This window comes from Vidua macroura, chromosome 2 (genome assembly GCF_024509145.1).
Source record: "Vidua macroura isolate BioBank_ID:100142 chromosome 2, ASM2450914v1, whole genome shotgun sequence".
Taxonomy (NCBI): Eukaryota; Metazoa; Chordata; class Aves; order Passeriformes; family Viduidae; genus Vidua; species Vidua macroura.
In genome coordinates this window covers 13,062,997-13,080,670 of record NC_071572.1, presented here as the reverse complement: position 1 = coordinate 13,080,670, position 17,674 = coordinate 13,062,997, and the positions used below count along the sequence as shown (strand labels likewise).

Genomic DNA, 17,674 nt, shown 5'->3' with positions numbered 1-17,674 from the left:
GGAATGTGATATATTTTTACTTCTCACTCTGAAGAGGAGGCTATCAACAGGATAACTGGGGGAGAGAGAGTTTAATAGTTGACACAGTTCAGTTGTCCAATCAGGAGGAAAAAAAAACCAGAAGACTTTAACTGAGCCACATTTTAAGGAATCCAAGAATTAAAGTTCTTGATCGTGGCTATCAGGTTACTCAGCATCATTTTAATTGAAATTAAGAGAAATTGCAATAAATAGAAAACATGCAATTAGGTATAGATCACCTCCCAATATCTCCATCCTTGTTTCCAACATTGGAACAACGGCATAGGGTAAATGGATTTTGGGAGGTGGAAGGAGGGATTGATTACCTGCATGCTTGGTGGTATGATTCTGTAGTATTTACCAGAGTCAGTGATTTACTAACTTTAGAAAATGCAGTACCTGAATTTTACTTGCATACAGTCAGAAGCACATTTTTATTTATTTCTATTAAAATAACTGCATTTCGAATTTTATATTTGTTTTGATAATGTCTTTTGTATGCTCTGCATGTATAGAAACATATCTCATTATGTATAGCCATGTATAAATTCTGCAGCAGTGGTCATCTTAAAAAATGGCTCATTGCCACTGAACTTGGATGTTACTAAAACAATTATGGGGTGATAATGGGTATAGAACTATTTCAGAATGTGAGTACTAAAAGGCAATTTCAGTCAGTTTGTATAGCTTAGTTTTCAGAAGGCCTTAGGCATGTTATTGATTAAATTCTCATTTAAGAAGAAAGTAGGAGCTTTTATATGCATCTCTAAGTTGGATGGTGTAGTAACTCAAAGGTATTGACTGGCTGTGTGATATACAACGGTCACAGTTGTCTTTTACTCAGAGGAGCACAGAGTGATGCCGGTTGTCATTCTTACTCTGCTGTGTGGCAGCGTAAATAGTCCCCTTTCTAACCAACCTGGTGGGAAAAGTCAATATCCCATCAGCAAAGGAGGTAAACACATCAGGAGCTGTGTCCTCTCTCATCTTCCCCTGCTCTGTATTACTACAGTTCTTTAAATCTCTTCTCCCCAGTCATCAGATGCACTTGTGTCATTCAAATGCATGGTGCTGCAGACACAGCCCTGCCTGCTTCTCCTCCCAGAGTTCCCAGTTCCCATTCTCTTATAATTGAAACTTAAAATTGGCCTCATTACTTCAACGAGGCCCCTCATGTTTCTCCTTTTTTTTTAGTCCACCCTTTCCTGCCTGCCTCTACAAGGGTAATTGCATCTAAGAAATGTTTGAATCATACTGTCAGAAAGGTTATTGCGTATAATTGGAGTTTAGATTTAATGTTGGGGGAAGCTGGGAGCTCTGTTAGTGGGATGGCTGGAGTCCTGAATCCTGAATTGGAGCTGTACGCGGGCCTGTATTTCTGTTCCCTACTTTCAGCCCTGGTGTATTGTTTGCCTCAATGTTCTAATGATTAATGTGCCTTCCTGCTCTGTTCACATGTGCCAGCTGTTCACATTGATGTATTTTACCTTGGTCTCTTCTGAGCTCCAGGAAGCTTTAAACTATGTTGGCCTAGTTTTGAGGTATAAGGATGGAATTGCCTACAGTTCCTTGGTCTAAAGAGCATGGTTTGGCTAATGTGAGCAGTTGCAAGTGAACCCACTTACTGTGGGTTATCATTAATCTTGAAAATACATAAACAAGTGAGAGCTCAGTTTGTGGCAAAGTGGGATTGGTGTTTTTATGGATGTGGTAAAGACAATTTTCAAGGTTTGTTTAATTTAACCCTCTATCTAAATACTTTCAGAATTGTTAAATGTGTTTATGCCATAGTGACTTCAGCCTGTTATGAGCAGATTCACATAATCAAGCTTTTGTTGTATTGGAGTTGTAGTTTAAGGAAAATCCAATTCTGCTAATAGACTTTAAGTCATTACTGTCTGTGTAACAGTAAAAATGTGGTATCTTCAAGAAGACATCTTCCTCTATTTGCTTACTGCCCAGACACAGTACATAACTTCTTCACAACAATGCATGAAAGGTGCTTATCAAAATGCTTTTAATCAATGTATTCACTTACTCAGACATCATTTATTTAAATTTTTTTTTTAATTTTTAAAGAGTTGATAGCTTCATGCAAAGCAGTTAACTTCAGTGGAACTTTGTGAGTAACGTGGAAAACCTAAGCAGGTGGCAATTTCTCAGTAAAACATTGCTGTGTATTGTATCCAGAGCTAGTCTGCTGAGGTCATACTACAACATCTGAGGCTCTGAAGAAATATTTGTAAATCCTCAGGGAGGAGAAAGTCACAAACCTCAAAATTGTAATAGCTTTTTCTGTCACCATGCCTCCCATGCCTGCCATCTGCTCATGTAGCAGTCCTTGGCTGCTGAGATGAAGCTGTCTGATGGGACACTTTCATCTCAGTCACATCACAGAAATGAGGTGAGAGGTGAGGTGTCACAAAAATGAGACATTTCATCCCTTATACACATAGACTCAAAAAACCAGTGTCCCTCTCCCCAAAAACCTTTTCTTAAATAAACTCTGTTTTTAGAGACAATTGGTTTTTCATCTTAAGTTGTGCTGTAGACTAAAAGCTGTTTGAGAGGGGATGGAGTTTCCTCTGTTACATATTCAAAGGACAAGGAGGGCTGTGAAGGTGCCAGGGAGAAGTGAGGTAAAGCTAATGGGCAATAGAAGGATGGTGTTGGTTGCTCGCAAGACACATGCTTTACCCTGCACCTCAGTGGCTTCAAATCTTGACCTGCAAGTACCTCTGCTGTGCTCTCCTAGTGCTGCTGGATGTGGAGTCCTTCCAGTCTAAAAGCAGGGAAGCTGCCTGGGAGGCTACCTTGTTCTGCAGTTCATGTGCTCTCCAGTGTTCCGAGGTGTAACTGCAGGAACAGGCTTTTGGGTAGGAGCTGGTGTTCCTAGAATGTGGAGTTGGTCAGAAAGTAGGAGCAGAACTGCGCCGGATCTGCATCCACTTGGCATTGCTGTATAATGGAGTAGTGGAATATTTTGCTCTTTTAGTCTTTGTTCACAGCTTTTATTAAGGAAAAGCTGGACAATCATCCAAACAAAATCCCTTGGGTGTGTTTTTTTAATGGCAGAAAATTTGGAAAAAAAAGCCAAAAGAAATAGAACAGCTTGGTCTTTGCTGCTGAAATATGTACAGACTCATGCACATGACTTTGCACACACGTGAAGGTACAGGTGAGTAAATGTCATGTTCTCCAGACCTCTCTTACCAAGCATTTGGGAGTCTCTTCATTCATGTGTCAGGAGAACCTGACATCTCCTGGTTGAGATACTGAGCATCTTCTCTCCATTTTAGGGTAAAGTAGCATGGAATTCTCCTTGTTTGTGCTACTTCCCTTTTCCTTCCAGTGCCTCTGTAGTGCTGAGGATCACGATTCCCATCCTGCACACAAGGAGCATTTGAGAACTCACAAGACTGGTGATAAGTCTGACCCAGGTTGTGCCAGTGCCAGTATTAACAGCAGGGATGAGGGACATGAATTGGACACGAATTGTGATCTCCTTCACTTCTGAAGCCACCCTGGGGCAGAATCTCTCCCTACTTCCAACCTCTGGATAGTTCTCACTAAGTTAAGGCTCCGGACCCTTTTAAATGAGATCCTTTCAGACCCAGCCCAACTATTGTTTACTTTCTCTCCTGTGACAGTGAACCCCCATTTCACTCCAGCTAGGTGACAAAACTGGAGTAGGGATGGCTCTTGCCAGTTTTCCCACTGCTCCTGTGCTGGTGGGGCTGAGGGAGCTTCAGCCTTGGCTCCATGGCCAAGGTTCACCATGGCCCCTCACCAGCTCGTGCAGGAAAGGCAGGGAATGCAGCAGACTGTGGGAGAGCTTGCCACAAATGTTTGCTAACTGCAACATTCACCTCGTTTTAAAATACCTTGATTCATAGTCTAATGAATGCAAAAATCCTGTCTTTTTGTGGTCATTTAATCCCTCTCTGTGTTTTGGGTTTTTCCTCTTTGTTCTTCTAGAGTATTTGAAGAAGAAGCCACTCAGGAGGGAAGTCTGTGAGGCCTACAAAAGACTGAAGAGCACCGTAGACAAATGCCTGTCCACGAGTGGCTACTCAGAAGTGAACCTTGGCAAACTCTTCACCGTCAGTATAGGAAGATAGATCTGTGGGAGAGTCCAGTAATGAAAGACAGTGACTGATTAAAAATGGAGGGAGGCTAGTCCCTTGTTTATCAGTAATGATCTCTTCAGCAATACTCTATTTCAGTATGTACAATGCTGTTTTAATAATCTTGTCTCTTTGGAGGAGGAAAAATGGGAGATGAAAACAGGATCTATGATTCTCGTGGATATCAAGTATTCAAGGTGTTTTTATCTTCCTATTTTTTCTTCATTGAGAAACCAGGGTTATTAAAACATGGAGTAGTTGATTTTTGCAATATTTTTTGTTGTGTATTTAGACCTATGAGGGAAAAGGGGGTGGGGGAATTGCTGCTTTAATTGGATAATTCCCAGTGAGAGTTGCTGGAATGTAAGTGATCCTAGACTTTGCTCCAGGGTATTTACTAGAGGTGCTCTCAGGAAGAGAGGTTAGTAGAGGTCTCAGTAGGAGCACTAATGTTTTGCCTTTTCACGGTTTATCTTCTTCCTGATCATAAACATACCAATTAAAAACAATACTAAACCTAAATGCATTTAAATGTCCTATTACCTTCTGAACAGGGATAGGGATGCTTTACTTTGAAATTCATTAAAGAACGACTGAAACCTGGAGGTGCTAAAAATAGGGACCATCTTTTTATTAGGAGTCTTTCCAAGCATCTTTAAGCATAGTATTTTGCCACGTTGAAGATTTCTGTGTAGATGTAAAGACATGCACATGAACAAAACCCATTTCAGTCATACAGAGGATATAAATGTGTTTCATTTCTAAGTATTTGAAAGTAAGCAATTGATAGGGAAAAATATTTTTGGGATGGCATTGTAACCAGTAACAGGGGAATGGAAAGCAGCAAATCATAGTTACTGTTCGGTAATAATTACTGTGTTGGAGATTTTACAAACAAATTGTATTTTTCATTTACTTCTAATAAAATGACAAGCAGGTATGACAAGGGAATAAATTTGGGTACATGATTTTGTACACAAAATATTGTTGTACTCTGTTCACTGTTTAGTTTGCAATGTGATATATTAATGTAAGGTTATAAAAATTGCTTTTAAATCTTAAACAATGTAAAATGTGAAGTTTTTTCACACTTGAAGGAAAAAAAAATAAAGTTTTCTAGTAAAAGAGAATTTGAATCTATGATCTGATGGTTGAAAATAGTCCATGCTAGGTCATATTCCTCTGGACTTCTCCTGGTCTTAAAGAATTGCTTGTGTGTCTGTTTTTAGGATGAGCAGCCATTAACAAAGGGAGCTTGAAGAAAAAGTAAGAGGATCAGCATGAACATGTTGGGCACTGTAGGGATTCATGTGTCTGTTTGTGTTGAGAGTATTTTATGACATTCATTTGTCCCCAGAGTAGCATTTGGGAGAAGCTGTGTGTCACTATGGGTAGTCTCAGTTTGAATATGCCTAAATACACAGTCATCTTCCTAGCAACTTTTGGAACTAAACCCTTTCATTTCTGCTCACATGGAATCACTGCAGTGAGAAATGGAATCTATGCAGTCTCTGGTGTTGTGCAGGTGTTGTCCCACCCTGGTGAGCTATCGATCCTTCCCAATATGTTTAGTTGGGTTTAATATTGTAAAACAGACTTTATTTGGAGTCTTGTCTTGGAAAGAAGGTGTTGTTGCCAAGATGCCATACTGAAGTTGCAGAACTTCAAAAGATCCTGGTTTCTTGTAATTCCATGCAGGCATTTTTAGATTTTTTGTGTCCAGCCCAATTAGGATTATGAAGATTACTCATATATACTGATTCTACTGGGTAGAATGCCTTAGGAAAGTGAAAAGTGTGACCTTCTCCTCCAAACATTAGGTGTACAAATAAAATGGATAGATATGGCATAACCTGACCCTGTGGCACTTGTATGTATCTGTATAATTACAGCTGAAGAGCTTGTTAATTTGCAAGTTTAGGGATGTTTAGATTAAATGAGAGTGTTGTGGAATGACTGTGTAGGATGCAGCAGCACAGAGTGGCCCTGCGAGGGGCTGTTCCCCTCCACACACACCGAGGCGGAGGAGCCGTGAGTGGCACAGCCCCGGAGCCCCCGCCACCCCGGCCAGCCACAGTCCGGGGGGGGTCGAGGATGGGAAATGAGGGCTTTTACCCCGAATGGAGGCTTTTTTTGATTCCTCTCAGCAAAGCTGGTCAGATCAGAGCTGAAGTCTTGGCAGGGAGTAAACCAGATTTTTTTTTCCCCTCCCCTCTCCCTCTCTAATCAGCTCTGGGCACCGTGCCTTGTCTTGGCCCCTTAGAAAGGCTGGGAAATGCAAAATCATCCTTATAGCATTTAATATTAAATGGAGCTGGTAAACGCTGCGCTGTAAATAATTTGGGAAAACTGAAGTTCAGAGGTTTGCATTCTGAGGCTGGTCTGGCCTGAATCGCCTTCCCTTCCTTTTCCTCCTCATATCCCCCTCCCCCACCCCGTGTTGTTAAAATTAAGATTTGTGTTTATTTGTATTTATTTGCAGTTGGGGAAGAGGAGTGTTGATATATGGAGCCGGTGGCCAGGTTTCACTGATGACATATGCGATATGAAAAAGAATTCCCATCCGCAAACATGGTTGCTGCTGTGCCAAAATCCCTCTTTTCGCCGCCAAAGGCAGTTTTCTAAGGCCGAAGCGGAGCACATCTTCCCCTTCGAATCCGTCCCCGTCTTCTGCAAGGCACCTTAAATGTGCCTTAATTGAATAGTTCTCCCGCACCCTCCTTATAGCAGTTTAATAGATTAACTCATCTGTGCCAGCTTCAAATTTCAGATTAAAATTCCTTCATCCCGAAGGCAGCATTATCAGGTTGTTGGAGGCTGTTTTCAAACCTTGGTTTTGAATAGCAGCGGCTCTGCATTAATTTAACCACTAAGCTAATAAGTAGGTTTCGTTTTGTTATGCTAAGCTTTATTGCTTTTCTTTTGATCAGAATGGTGTTGTTGAGCAAAGCAGCAGACAAGGCATTCTTTGATGAGGGAATTAGCGCTCTATTCTTCCTCTATTATTCATAGCACAGTGGAATATGTAAGTACCTGAGGGTGTCAAAGGAGAGCAGGCTCTATTGCAAAGTGTTCGCCTTGTTTCTCTCAATAGCTGACTATGAGATGATAAACCGCTTAATACACTGCACTAATTGGATGAGAGCAAAAAGAGATGGGAATTAAGGCACGGCGAAAGGAGAAAGTGCTACCAGCCTTCATTCACTCTTTCACCACTTTAACAGCACCAAAGGAGGCACAAGCTTTCTATAAGCAGACTAGGGGTTTTGTGCGGAGATAAAATGAACCTGTTAGTGGATTCAGGTAATACACTAATTATTGCACAGTATAAATACCACTACTGGTTTTATAACACGGAGGTAAACTTCTTTTGAGAAGGTTATAGGATTGCTTGGCAGCAGTATAGATCCTAATAAGGGACCAGAGTAATAACCCCCTGGATTAACAAAATTGCTGCTTGCAGAAGTATGATTCGGGCTTTTACGAAGATTTCAGCAGAATGAATAAAAATGACTGAATGACATTTCTTAATGCCTAATGGCTTGATAATGATTCCCTTTTCTTTGAGGCAAAAATGTATATTTCAGGCTGCACTGTTAATAACGTCCAAGGAACAAGCCTTATTTTTCCCATAAATTTTTTTTTTTCGCGCCTATGGTGGGTTTTAGAACTCAGAAATACGGCTGGGGGCGGGCGGAGTTGGGGGTGTGGGATATGAAATGCTGTGAGTAGAGGGGGGAGCTGCGGGGAAGGGTCGTGGCGGGCTCCCACGCGCGGTGCTCGCTCCAGCGGCGCTTCCCGGCCGGTGCCTCCCGGAACCGGGGTCGCCCCGCGGAGCCGCCCGCCGGGCCGGAATCCCTCGGGGTGCCCTTGGGCTCTTCTCCGGCCCCGGCCCGTCGTTGTGGAGCGCTGCCGAGACTGGACCAAATCACCCAAAAAAAGAACCCCACACCCCGGCGCTCCGACCGCCCGTCCGGGGGTTGGGGCTTGGTCGGGAGGGACCAGGAGTCATCACGGCCGGGGAAGGACCGCGGGGAGAGCCGCCGAGCTTCCCGCATTTCGGCCCCTGTTCCGTAAAGGGACAGACAGGACCGCTGCGCCCAAAAAAGAAAAAAAAACAAAAAAAAAAAAAAAAAAGAAAAAAAAACCCAAAACCAAAAACCAAAACCCAAAAAAAAAAACAAACACCAAAGAAAAAAAAAAAAAAAAAACAAACCACAAAAAAAAACCACCAAAAAAAAAAAAAAAAAAAAAAAAAAAAAAAAAAAAAAACACGAGGAAGAAAACCACCCGGGGATTAATAAAGGAAGAGGAAAGAAACGGAAGTTCGCCTCGAGGAGAACGAAGGGGCAGGCGCGGAGAAACTTTTGTAACCCCAAAGGTGCAGGGGCGGCCAAGCGTTCCCCAGAATTCCAGATTTTCTCCCCAACTCCCGACTTTGGGCAGCGGCGGAGCCTGGGGCTGCCCCGTCCCTGCCCGGCGAGTGCCGGGGCAGCGTGGGGCGGCTCCTTGCGGTGTGGCATCGCTGACACCCAAGAGACGGCCCAGAGCACCCCGGGCTGGGCAGCTGGGGGAACACGCCACGGTGCCCGCGACAGAGCGCGGACAGGTACGGCCGTGGGTGCCCCACCCGACCTCGCGATCCGCAGATCCCCTCGCAAACGGGGCTGCCGGCACCTCGCTTCCCCGCCACGCCCGAGCTCTGGCCGCCGCCCCAGCCGAGCGACCCGCGCCCACCCAGACCCCGCGGGGGGGTCCTCGGCGCTGAGGCTGGCGGGGCTCAGCCCCGGCTGCCCCCGGCCCCGGGCGCCCGCAGTGCGGCGCAGGTGGCCCCGCAGCCCCCACAACGACAGGGTTTTTTGCCTTTCTTTTGATCTTTTTTTTTTGGTTGGGTTTTTTTTGTTTTGTTTTTTGTTAAACATATATTTTCGTTTATTTTCTGAACGTGGCACTTCTCCACCGGATAGCAAGGAAAAGTGTTAACAATAACGACATTACACGAAAAAGTACTGTACCATTGCCTCTTGAGGGTTTCAGAAACCTCTACAGTTAATAAGTTAAATAAAGAGTTTGTACATAAATATTTGTCTAGGAACCCTATTATATCTACAACACAGTAAGAATCTACAGAATGACAAACTTTTACAACACTACACTGAGTGCAATTGTTTTATAACTTTTCAAATATACAAAGCTCTGTTCTTTTTTTATAACAATGGTATGTACAGAATTAATAATCACAGTTTAGTGACTTAAACAGTCCATATTCTAGCAGTGTATTTCGCTTTGGTTTGATATAAAAACCTTGGTTGGTGTAGTGATAAAGAATATAACAAGAAAAAGATATACCCTTTCCCCTAAGTGCACTGGTTATCTTACAGCATCAAATTTACTTTCAGTTTGCACTGTCAGCATCCTTGGTTAGCATATGCAGCTCGTTGCAACATGTAAAATAGTTCTCCAGCGCTTCTAACTGACCAACTTATCCTAGGATGCTATTTTAAGAAGATGTGGGTAGCTTTCCCCCTCTCTTAGCTTCTCTATTGTCATTTCACTTTCTTAATTACAATTCTATTTCTTTCTTTTTTTTCTTGCCAGATAAACAGAAGGAAAAATATTTAGTGTACGAAACGCTAATATATAGTAACTTTTATTAGGGTTTTTTCTTTTTTTTTTCTCTTTTTTTTTTTTTTTTTTTACTTTTTCCCCCCTTATGTTCATAGAGGAAATTGACATGTCGTACATTTAAGAAATGTACCAGCCAAGGAGGTTTTAAGTGTCATTTCACTCATGTGAGGGCTAATGCGAGAGGCATTCACTTTCCCCAAGTTCCTATCTTGAGGACCTACTACAGTCTCAGCTGCTGGTCCTCTTTTTTTAAAAATCATTATTATTTTTCCCCCCGTTTGGTCTTGATTCATGCTGTCTGAGGTGACCTTTATTGATTCGCGTATTTACTCTCCTCTTCTCTCCCTCTTTTTTCTCTCCCCCCTAAAAAAACCCTAACCCGCACCCCGCGGACGGCAGCCGTGCCTTAGCACACCTCTTTCCCCGTGCTGTTCCCGGGGAGGATGTTGAGCTGGGTGAGCTGGGCGGCGTGTTCCTTGGCCTTCAGCCGCAGGGCGGCGATGCTGGACGCCCGCCGGTCGGCGGCGGCACTGGCCGGGTCCCCCAGCCCCGCCGAGCCCACCGCGCCCTCGGCTGCCGGCGCCGGCTGCCGCAGCAGAGCCGCGGCGCTGGAGGCGCTGCCCAGGGGGGACATGGTGGAAAAGAGCCTGCAAGGGAAGCAGAGACGGCCGTCACCGCCGCGCCGGGGACCGCCGGCCCCGCACGGCCCCGGTCGCCTCCTTCCCGCCAAGCGCGGACGCGTGGGGACAGAGACTCGCTGGCAATACCCGACGGCGGGCAGGCAAAAGATTTTTTCGGGGAAAAAAAAAGGGAGGACAAATCGCTGAGCGTGGTCCTCCCCGACTTGCCGCAGTCAAGGCGGCAGCGGCCGGGGCTGCAGCCGGCGGCGAGGGGGATGCGCGGGAGGAAGCCCCCGGTCCTGGGCAGGCAGCGCTCGCTTCCCCCGTTACCCGGACCCGTCCGCCCTCCGCCTGCCCCGGCTCCGCGAGCAGCGCTGCCGGGGCCGCTCGGCGCTTCCCGCACTTCGCCCGCGGACTCTCCGCCAGAGGAGCGTGGGACGGACCGCGGCTCCCGCGGGAGCTCGTCCCGACGCGAACCTGTGGAAGCTGCTCAGCCCCACGCATGCCCGCGGCTAAAAATCTGTCCGTGACGGTCCCCCCGCGGCCGGAGCGGCTCACGGCACCCGGGATGTCGCGGCTTCTGTTCATCCCGACTGGCCAAATACCAGCAACCCCCTCCCCGAGCAAAGCAGAGGCCACGCGTGCACGCAGGGAAACCCACGCAAGGGTTTAGTTTCTGCGTGGGAGCACCGCTTTCCGCGGGCCGGTCCCTCGGGGGCCCTGCCCCGTGCCTGCCCCGCCCGGGCTCCCGCGACCGCCGCGGCCCGGCCGCCCCCACGGGGAACCCGCGGCCGCGCGGGGGGCGGGCGGGGGAGCCGCCCCCGCCCAATGAGCGGCCGCGGCGGAAGCACGTGACCCGCGCGGCGCCCAATGGGCGCAGGCTGCGGGGCGCTCCAAGTTCGAACGCCGGGGCGGCCGCGCGCGGCGGGTCCCGCGTGGGGCCGCGATCCCCGCGCGCGGCTCCCGGCGCCCCCGCCCAGGACAGCCCGGTCCGGTCGCGCGGGGGCGGGCGGTACCTGCCGAAGGCGGGGCTGATGAAGGCGGGGTGGCGGAACACGGCCGCGCCCAGGAAGGTGCCGAGGCCGAGCGGGGTCCCGCCGGGGGGCAGCGCCGCGGAGCCGGGGGGCGGCGGCGGCAGGCTGGGGAAGGCGGCGGCCGCGGCGGCGGCGGCGGTCCAGGCGGAGTCTAGAGCTGGGTGATGAGGAGGGAAAGGACTAGCATCAAGGTATGGACTGAGGGGGTGAGTTGCTGACAGGGGACCAGGGAAAGGCAAACCTGGGGGGTGTGTCTGAGCCCCAGCCTTTTCCCTCTTCCGCCACTTAGCCCTACGGTTCTGGAACCATACCTGAAAGCCAAAAGAAAAACCGGTTTTAATACGCCTGCCCGCGCCCTCGGAGCGGCGAGCCCCGCAGGAGCCCCGCACCGGCCCGACGGCCACCGCTCCTCCGCCACCCCCGAAGCGGGATCGCCGCAAAAGGGGCCGGCCCGCGGGGGCCACGTGTGTCGGTGCCGCGCTGAGCCCCGGGCTGTGCCGACCCACGCCGGGGGCCGACACGCGGCTTTCGGTGACACCCCCGGCCCTGTCGCGGGCCCTGGCTCCCGGAGGGGCGTAGCAGTTCTACACCACCCCCGCACATCTTTGCGGCAGGCCGGCGGTGCGGGCTGATATCGGAGCGGGAGGAGGCTCCCGCTGCGCTGGAGCAGCGGCAGTACGTTTTCCCAAGAGGACTACGCGGGAATTATTCCGCACTCACACCCACACCGCGACTTTTTTTTTTTTTTTTTTTTTTTTTTTTCGTCAAAGGGCATGTTTACAAATTATATCGTTTGGGGATCGTAGATTTTTTTTCCCCCTTCAGATTTAAAGAGAAGGGGGAAAGTCGTAATTTCAGTGATGTCTGAAATGAAGAAATAATTTGTGAGGCAACCAAAGCAGCAAATACAGATTTCAAGGCTGCCCTTTTAAGATCTATTTTATGAAAGTTAGTTAGGATGCCATGGCACTGCCGTCCTTTCTCACTTTTTACCCCTCCCACAAAGCAAAAATCGTGAAATAAAACTGCTTAAAGCAGGAGGGAGGTAGAGGAAAATAAACTGCATTTCAAAGGAAAATAAAATATTCCATTAATAACCAAGTGTGGGGCCATCACATGCACCTACAGACAGAGACTTTGAGAGACAGATGTTTGTAAATCTTTTGGGGCAGGTGTGGGCAGAGCTTTTCCTGTTATGCTCGGCTTTGTAAATTCAGTATGAGACCCTTCTTTCCTGGAAGGCAGAAAGGCAGCAGTGCTGCGAGTCTCTCCATACAGTTGTTCAGCGGGAATTGATCTCCACGCACGCCTATCTGGGTACCCACGATGAAGAGGCATTGTGTTCGTGCGGAAGGCAACAGCCTGGCACGGAGGGAGCGTCTCTCCCCGCTAAAACTCAATTAGCAAGCTGTCCTCACTACAATTCCCCCTTATTGAATTAATAAGTCTGAGTAGACCCAAAGGTAAACTAAGGGACTCTAATAATTCATATTCACTTAATTACATCTTCTGCCATGAATAGAGGAGAAAGAAAGGGGGTGTCTTTCTGTTAAAAAAGTTATTTAACTTTCCCACGACTTGTTCCCCTGAGCTGAAAATACTGATTTGCTGTCACATCTCTGTTTGACAATGGAGAAATGTGTCAACAGAAAGGAGGGGACAAATCTCATCATTAGCCCCTCTAATGCAAGAAGCTGTTGTGTATTAAATGAGCCATATGGAATTTATTATGCTTTATCAGCGCCCGATTTTAACTGTAAAGTGATTTGCTCAGCTTCAAACCCAGAGACATCTGTTTTCTGTTGGCAATCAGGGCATCCCAATGTTTATCGTCTCTTTGGTTATGAGACCCGGGTTGGGAAATGCACTCTGGTATGGGGCGGCAAACACCTTTAATAGCATTGCACTCACTCACTATTAGATCAATGCAGGCTTATTGCTATCAAAAATGGGAAATCAAATAGCATTAGCCAGCTCCTTGTGCAGGCGGAGAGGAAATCAAACAACATTTCGCCTTCAAATGGCCCTGTTTGTTCTAGCACTAAGTGGGCTTTTATGAAGCCAGATTGGAGATTTGATGGCAGCCAAATACCCGACTTGCGGCCGAGCGGGTTTCTAACAACCGAAAAGGGAGCCCTGAGTTTTAATCACACAGGGATTCGCCAGCCGATGCCTCGGCCCTGGCGAGGCCGGGGGCGCCGCCGAGGAGGGTCAGGCCACCCTTCCCCTGGGCGCCACCGAGGGACGCGCCGGTCCCGGTCCCGCCGCTGCCACTCACCTGCACTCGGGCTTCTGTCAGATCGAGCCTCATGGCCAGCTCCTCCCTGGGGGAGACACAGACGCCGCCGTCAGCCCGGGGCACCTCCAATTGCCCGCGCCCGATATCCCGGTGCCCGAGGCGAGCGGGGCCGGGCCGCGGGCGGACACCGCCTGTCACCGCCCTCGGCCCGGCTCCGGGCCGCCGAGCTGGGCGCCTCTTGGGACTCTAGGGTTTTGGCATTCCCTCCCCGCCGCTCCCCAGATTCGGCCAGTTCCAGCCGCAGCTGCCGTGTAAGGGGACGGCAGCCGGGAAACTCCACGCGGAGGTTCACGTTGCCACAACTAAGGTAAATCGGAAAACACTAAGGCACTGGAAAATGGCTCATCAGCTCCGTGTGCCAGAAAGGAGCATTCCCAGCATAACTGCGACCCTGCCGCGGCCGGAGCCCCGCGCCCTCAGGGCGTGAAAAGCCCTGGGGCAAAACCCAAAGCCGTAAAAAAAACACCAACGAAAAAAGTGCGGTATGTCCATACACAGCCCGGGCAGCCGGGGCCGGGGCCAGGCGGCGCCCCGAGGTGAGCGCCGCGGGCGATGCGCGGCTCCGAGGTCCAGAGAAAAAAATGCCCCCGCAGACACTCCTGTTCCAACGCTGCCCCGAACCCCAACCCCTGGGCAAAACAAACGAGAAACTGGGAGCGTCTTCGGGATCGAAAAGTGTGATTTTGGGGACTCGATCCCCCTCTAGTTTTAAGGCGGGAGTGGGGAGCTGCAATTGTCGATCAGCGCGAGGAGAGGGCTGGCGGCTCTGCCTCTCTCCCTGCTTGCACTTCCCGCAGGGGAACCGCTGGCCAAACCCGCCACTACCATTTTCAACGGGAAAATGTTCCCGAAAGTATGGACAGAGCCGAGCTGGACCTCGCCGGGCTCCTTGGGGGCAACTCCGGGCACCAGGAGGCCCCGACGTGCCGGGCCGGTATTTTTAGGCAGCAGCGCTTTGATCTCTGCCGCTGCCGGGGCTTCCCCGGGCCGGGCTCCAGCCCACGAGCAGCGCGTAACCGATCCCGGTGCGGCCGCGGTGACAGGAGGGGTGGGCAGCGGGTAAAAATAGCGCCCGGCGGTGGCCTTCAGGCGGGCCTGCCCGGGCTCTGCCGGCCTTGGCTCCCCCCGAACCTGGCCCTGTTCCCCGTCTCCTCTAGCCCGGGGGTGCCCGAGGCAGGCTTCACCGCCGAGGGCGGTTTGGGGGCAGGGGTACAGCACACTGCGGCTCCGTCCCGTCCCGTCCCCCCGGGGTTCGCTCACTCCGCGCTCGGCCGGGGCCCCGGCGCCGGTACCTGGTGAAGACGTCGGGGTAGTGGGTTTTCTGGAAGGCCCTCTCCAGCTCCTCCAGCTGGTAGCTAGTGAAGGTGGTACGATAGCGGCGCTGCTTCCGCTTGAGCAGCCCCTCTTCGGAGTCGCTGCCGGCCGAGAGGCAGACGCTCTCCTCGCCGTCCTTGCCCTCGCCATCCTCGGGGTGCAGCAGCAGCTCCTCCTTGGGGGACAGATCCCCGCCCTCCGCCCCGGGGGCCGCGGTGGCGCCTCGGCGGGCATCCTTCAGCAGCCCCCCGCCGTCCTCGCCCAGCAGCTCCTCCTCCTCGTCGTCCTCCAGCTCCTCTTCCTCCTCATCCTCGTCCTCCTCCAGCATCTCTTCGTCTTCTTCCTCCTCTTCCTCCTCCGCGGCCGGCGCAGCAGGGCCCGGCCGCTCCTCGACGTGTGCGGCGGGGCTGCCCAGCTCGTCCCGGGCGGGCGGCGGCGCTACGAAGGGCGCATTTTCACGGTAGCTTTTACTGCGGCTGATGCTGACCTGGGGCGCCTGGCTGATCTTCAGCGTGTCCCACGGGGCGGCAGCGGACACGGGGCCCGCGCCCCCCTCCGGTCGCCCCTCCGTCCGGTCCCCCCGCGGCCCCGCCGCCCGCGGCGGCAGCAGCCGGCCGCCGCCCGGCCCGTAAAGCCGGCGCAGTTTGGGGGGAAGGTGCAGCTCGGCCGGCTCGAAGGGAGGGCTGGCCTTAGGGGACCCTGAACCATGAAAGTGGCGTAGACGGCCGCAGCAATCGGACGGAGCGGGCAGGCGTGGCGGGGAGAAGGGTGCGGAGGAAAGAAAGGAAGGAAGAGAGAAGGAGAGACACGGTCAGTAGGATCTGCGTTAATAGAGCCTAGGGCAAGAGTCCAGTCCCTCAGGCAGGCTTCGTGCACCATTTTCTTCCTCCTACCCCGTCCCTCAGGCCGGCCCCGGCCCGCGCCGCTACTCCCAGCCTGGGAAGAAATTCCTCCCGGACGCTGAGCCCGGCCCGGCGCCCGTTCAGGGCCGGGACAGGCTGCGGGGGCTCTGACAGCCCCGGGCCTGCGCCGGCACGTTTCCGACAGCGGTCAGCGCCGGGCCAAATGCCACATGGCGGGGCAGCGCTGCTGCTACTGCTCCCGCCCGGCAGCCCGGGATTCCTCCGCTGGCTTTTTTTTTTGTTTTGTTCCCCCTCCTATAATCTTTCCACCACCTCCCCAAGTCTAGTTTTGGTTTTGGAAGAAAGAATCCCGCCCGCCAGTGTACGCCGGGAAAAGCGGGAGCGAGGCCGCCCATGGGAGCTGCCCATCCGGGCTCCCCGCGGCTCCGGAGGGGGTTGCTCCCAACTTGGGGCCGGGGGCGGCGGCTGCCGGCGGCCCGTTATCACTGCCCTGGCTGCTGCCGGGCGCGGCCCCATCTCGCTTGCCGAAACCCGTTGCAGGTTTTAATAGGAACGGGCCAGGCTCAGGCTTTCCCCCCACACAGATCGCATATCGCACCGATTTATTTTGGCTTTAAAAATTACACCTATATCGAAAGAAAGAGCAGCCTAAAGCACCGGTACCCGACCCCCAGGGAAAGAATTGTGACGAATTCCGGGCACGGCTCTGGCTGCGCTTCCTGGCAGCATAACAGCCGCTAACGAGCACGGTAACGGGATAACAGCGACCGCAGCTCCGAGGCGGCGCCCGGTCGCGCGGTGCAGGCGGGGAGCGGGGCCGGAGCCAAGCCGCAGGCTGTGCAGGGAATGGGGGACACACAGCCTGGCCTGCCCGATGCCGGGGAAAAGGGACGGGACGAGCGGGATGGGACGGCGGGGCTTACCTTGCGCGGCCTTGTCAGTGTCGGGACGGGCGGCGATGGCGGGCAGGGTGGGCGCGGTACCGAGCAGCCGCACCTTGCAGGGGCTCCGCCGGCCCAGGATGCTGTCGATGCAGTAGGAGGACAGCAAAGTTGGCGATTTACTTTTGCACTCGGGGCGCTCGGCGCAGCTCTCCTCCGGGTAGGGGCCGCTCATGGCGGCGGCAGCGGGGCCGAGCCGTGGGGCCGGGGCGGGAGCGGCGGCGCGGACGCCCCCGCGGCGCTGCCCGGTGCCGCCGGGACGCCCGTCACGGGGGGAGTGAGCGGCGGCCGCGGCGCTCTTGAGTCCCCTCGGCTCCACGTGCGGGCAGCCGCCCCCTGATTGGCTCCCGCCGGAGGCCGGGCGGCCGCCGACAGACGGCGCCCGGCAAAGCCCGGCTCGGACCGCCCCGGATCGGCACCCGCCCCGAGTCGCCGCGCTGCCCCCGGCCCCGCCCCGCCCCTCCCGCCGCGCTCCGCCCCCGCTCCGCGGGGGCGGCAGCCGGCGGGGACCCGCTCGAGGGAACCGTCGGGGGTGTCCGGGATGGGCGGCGGCGGAGTTCCCGTGGCACGCCTTGCCCCGTCCCCACCTCCCCGCTCCGACGGCGGCCCGCTCCCCGCCCGACCCCTCCTTAGCCCCGGCAATTCCCGGGCGGGATGGCGTGGGCGGCGCCGGGGGATCCGCGCCGTGTTTTCCCGCGGGCAGCTCCCGCCCGCCCGCCCGGCGCGGTGCTGCGCAGGGCCGCGCGCTCGCCGCGCTCGCCGCCGGTGTTTGAAATGCCGCGTCCGCGCTCGGGGCTTTCTGTGACAGCACCTGCGCGGCGCCTGCA

General features: G+C 52.5%; 2 protein-coding genes across 4 annotated transcripts in view; one reads left to right on the top strand and one right to left on the bottom strand.

Moving 5' to 3' along the window:
- The window catches only part of POLA1 (DNA polymerase alpha 1, catalytic subunit), a 185,085-nt gene extending 179,801 nt beyond the window's left edge, over positions 1 to 5,284 (top strand). The window contains 2 exon segments of the mRNA XM_053971586.1: positions 4,000 to 4,139; positions 4,141 to 5,284. Of these exon segments, the coding sequence (XP_053827561.1) occupies positions 4,000 to 4,139; positions 4,141 to 4,176 (176 nt within the window). The 3' untranslated portion in view covers positions 4,177 to 5,284.
- Positions 5,285 to 9,303: 4,019 nt separating this feature from the next.
- On the bottom strand, positions 9,304 to 17,094 carry ARX (aristaless related homeobox). Of its 3 annotated transcripts, XM_053970297.1 has the most exons (6): positions 16,830 to 17,094; positions 15,022 to 15,742; positions 13,709 to 13,754; positions 11,672 to 11,741; positions 11,413 to 11,587; positions 9,304 to 10,423 (listed from the first exon to the last, which is right to left on the bottom strand). In XM_053970297.1, exons 1-6 carry the CDS (start codon positions 17,020 to 17,022, stop codon positions 10,183 to 10,185), a joined length of 1,446 nt encoding a protein of 481 aa, XP_053826272.1. In that variant the 5' UTR covers positions 17,023 to 17,094; the 3' UTR covers positions 9,304 to 10,182. The 3 variants fall into 3 exon arrangements, with proteins under 3 accessions (XP_053826272.1, XP_053826271.1, XP_053826273.1); XM_053970296.1 differs by having other exon boundaries at positions 11,413 to 11,741; XM_053970298.1 differs by lacking the exons at positions 11,413 to 11,587; positions 11,672 to 11,741.
- Between the last annotated feature and the right edge of the window lie 580 nt (positions 17,095 to 17,674).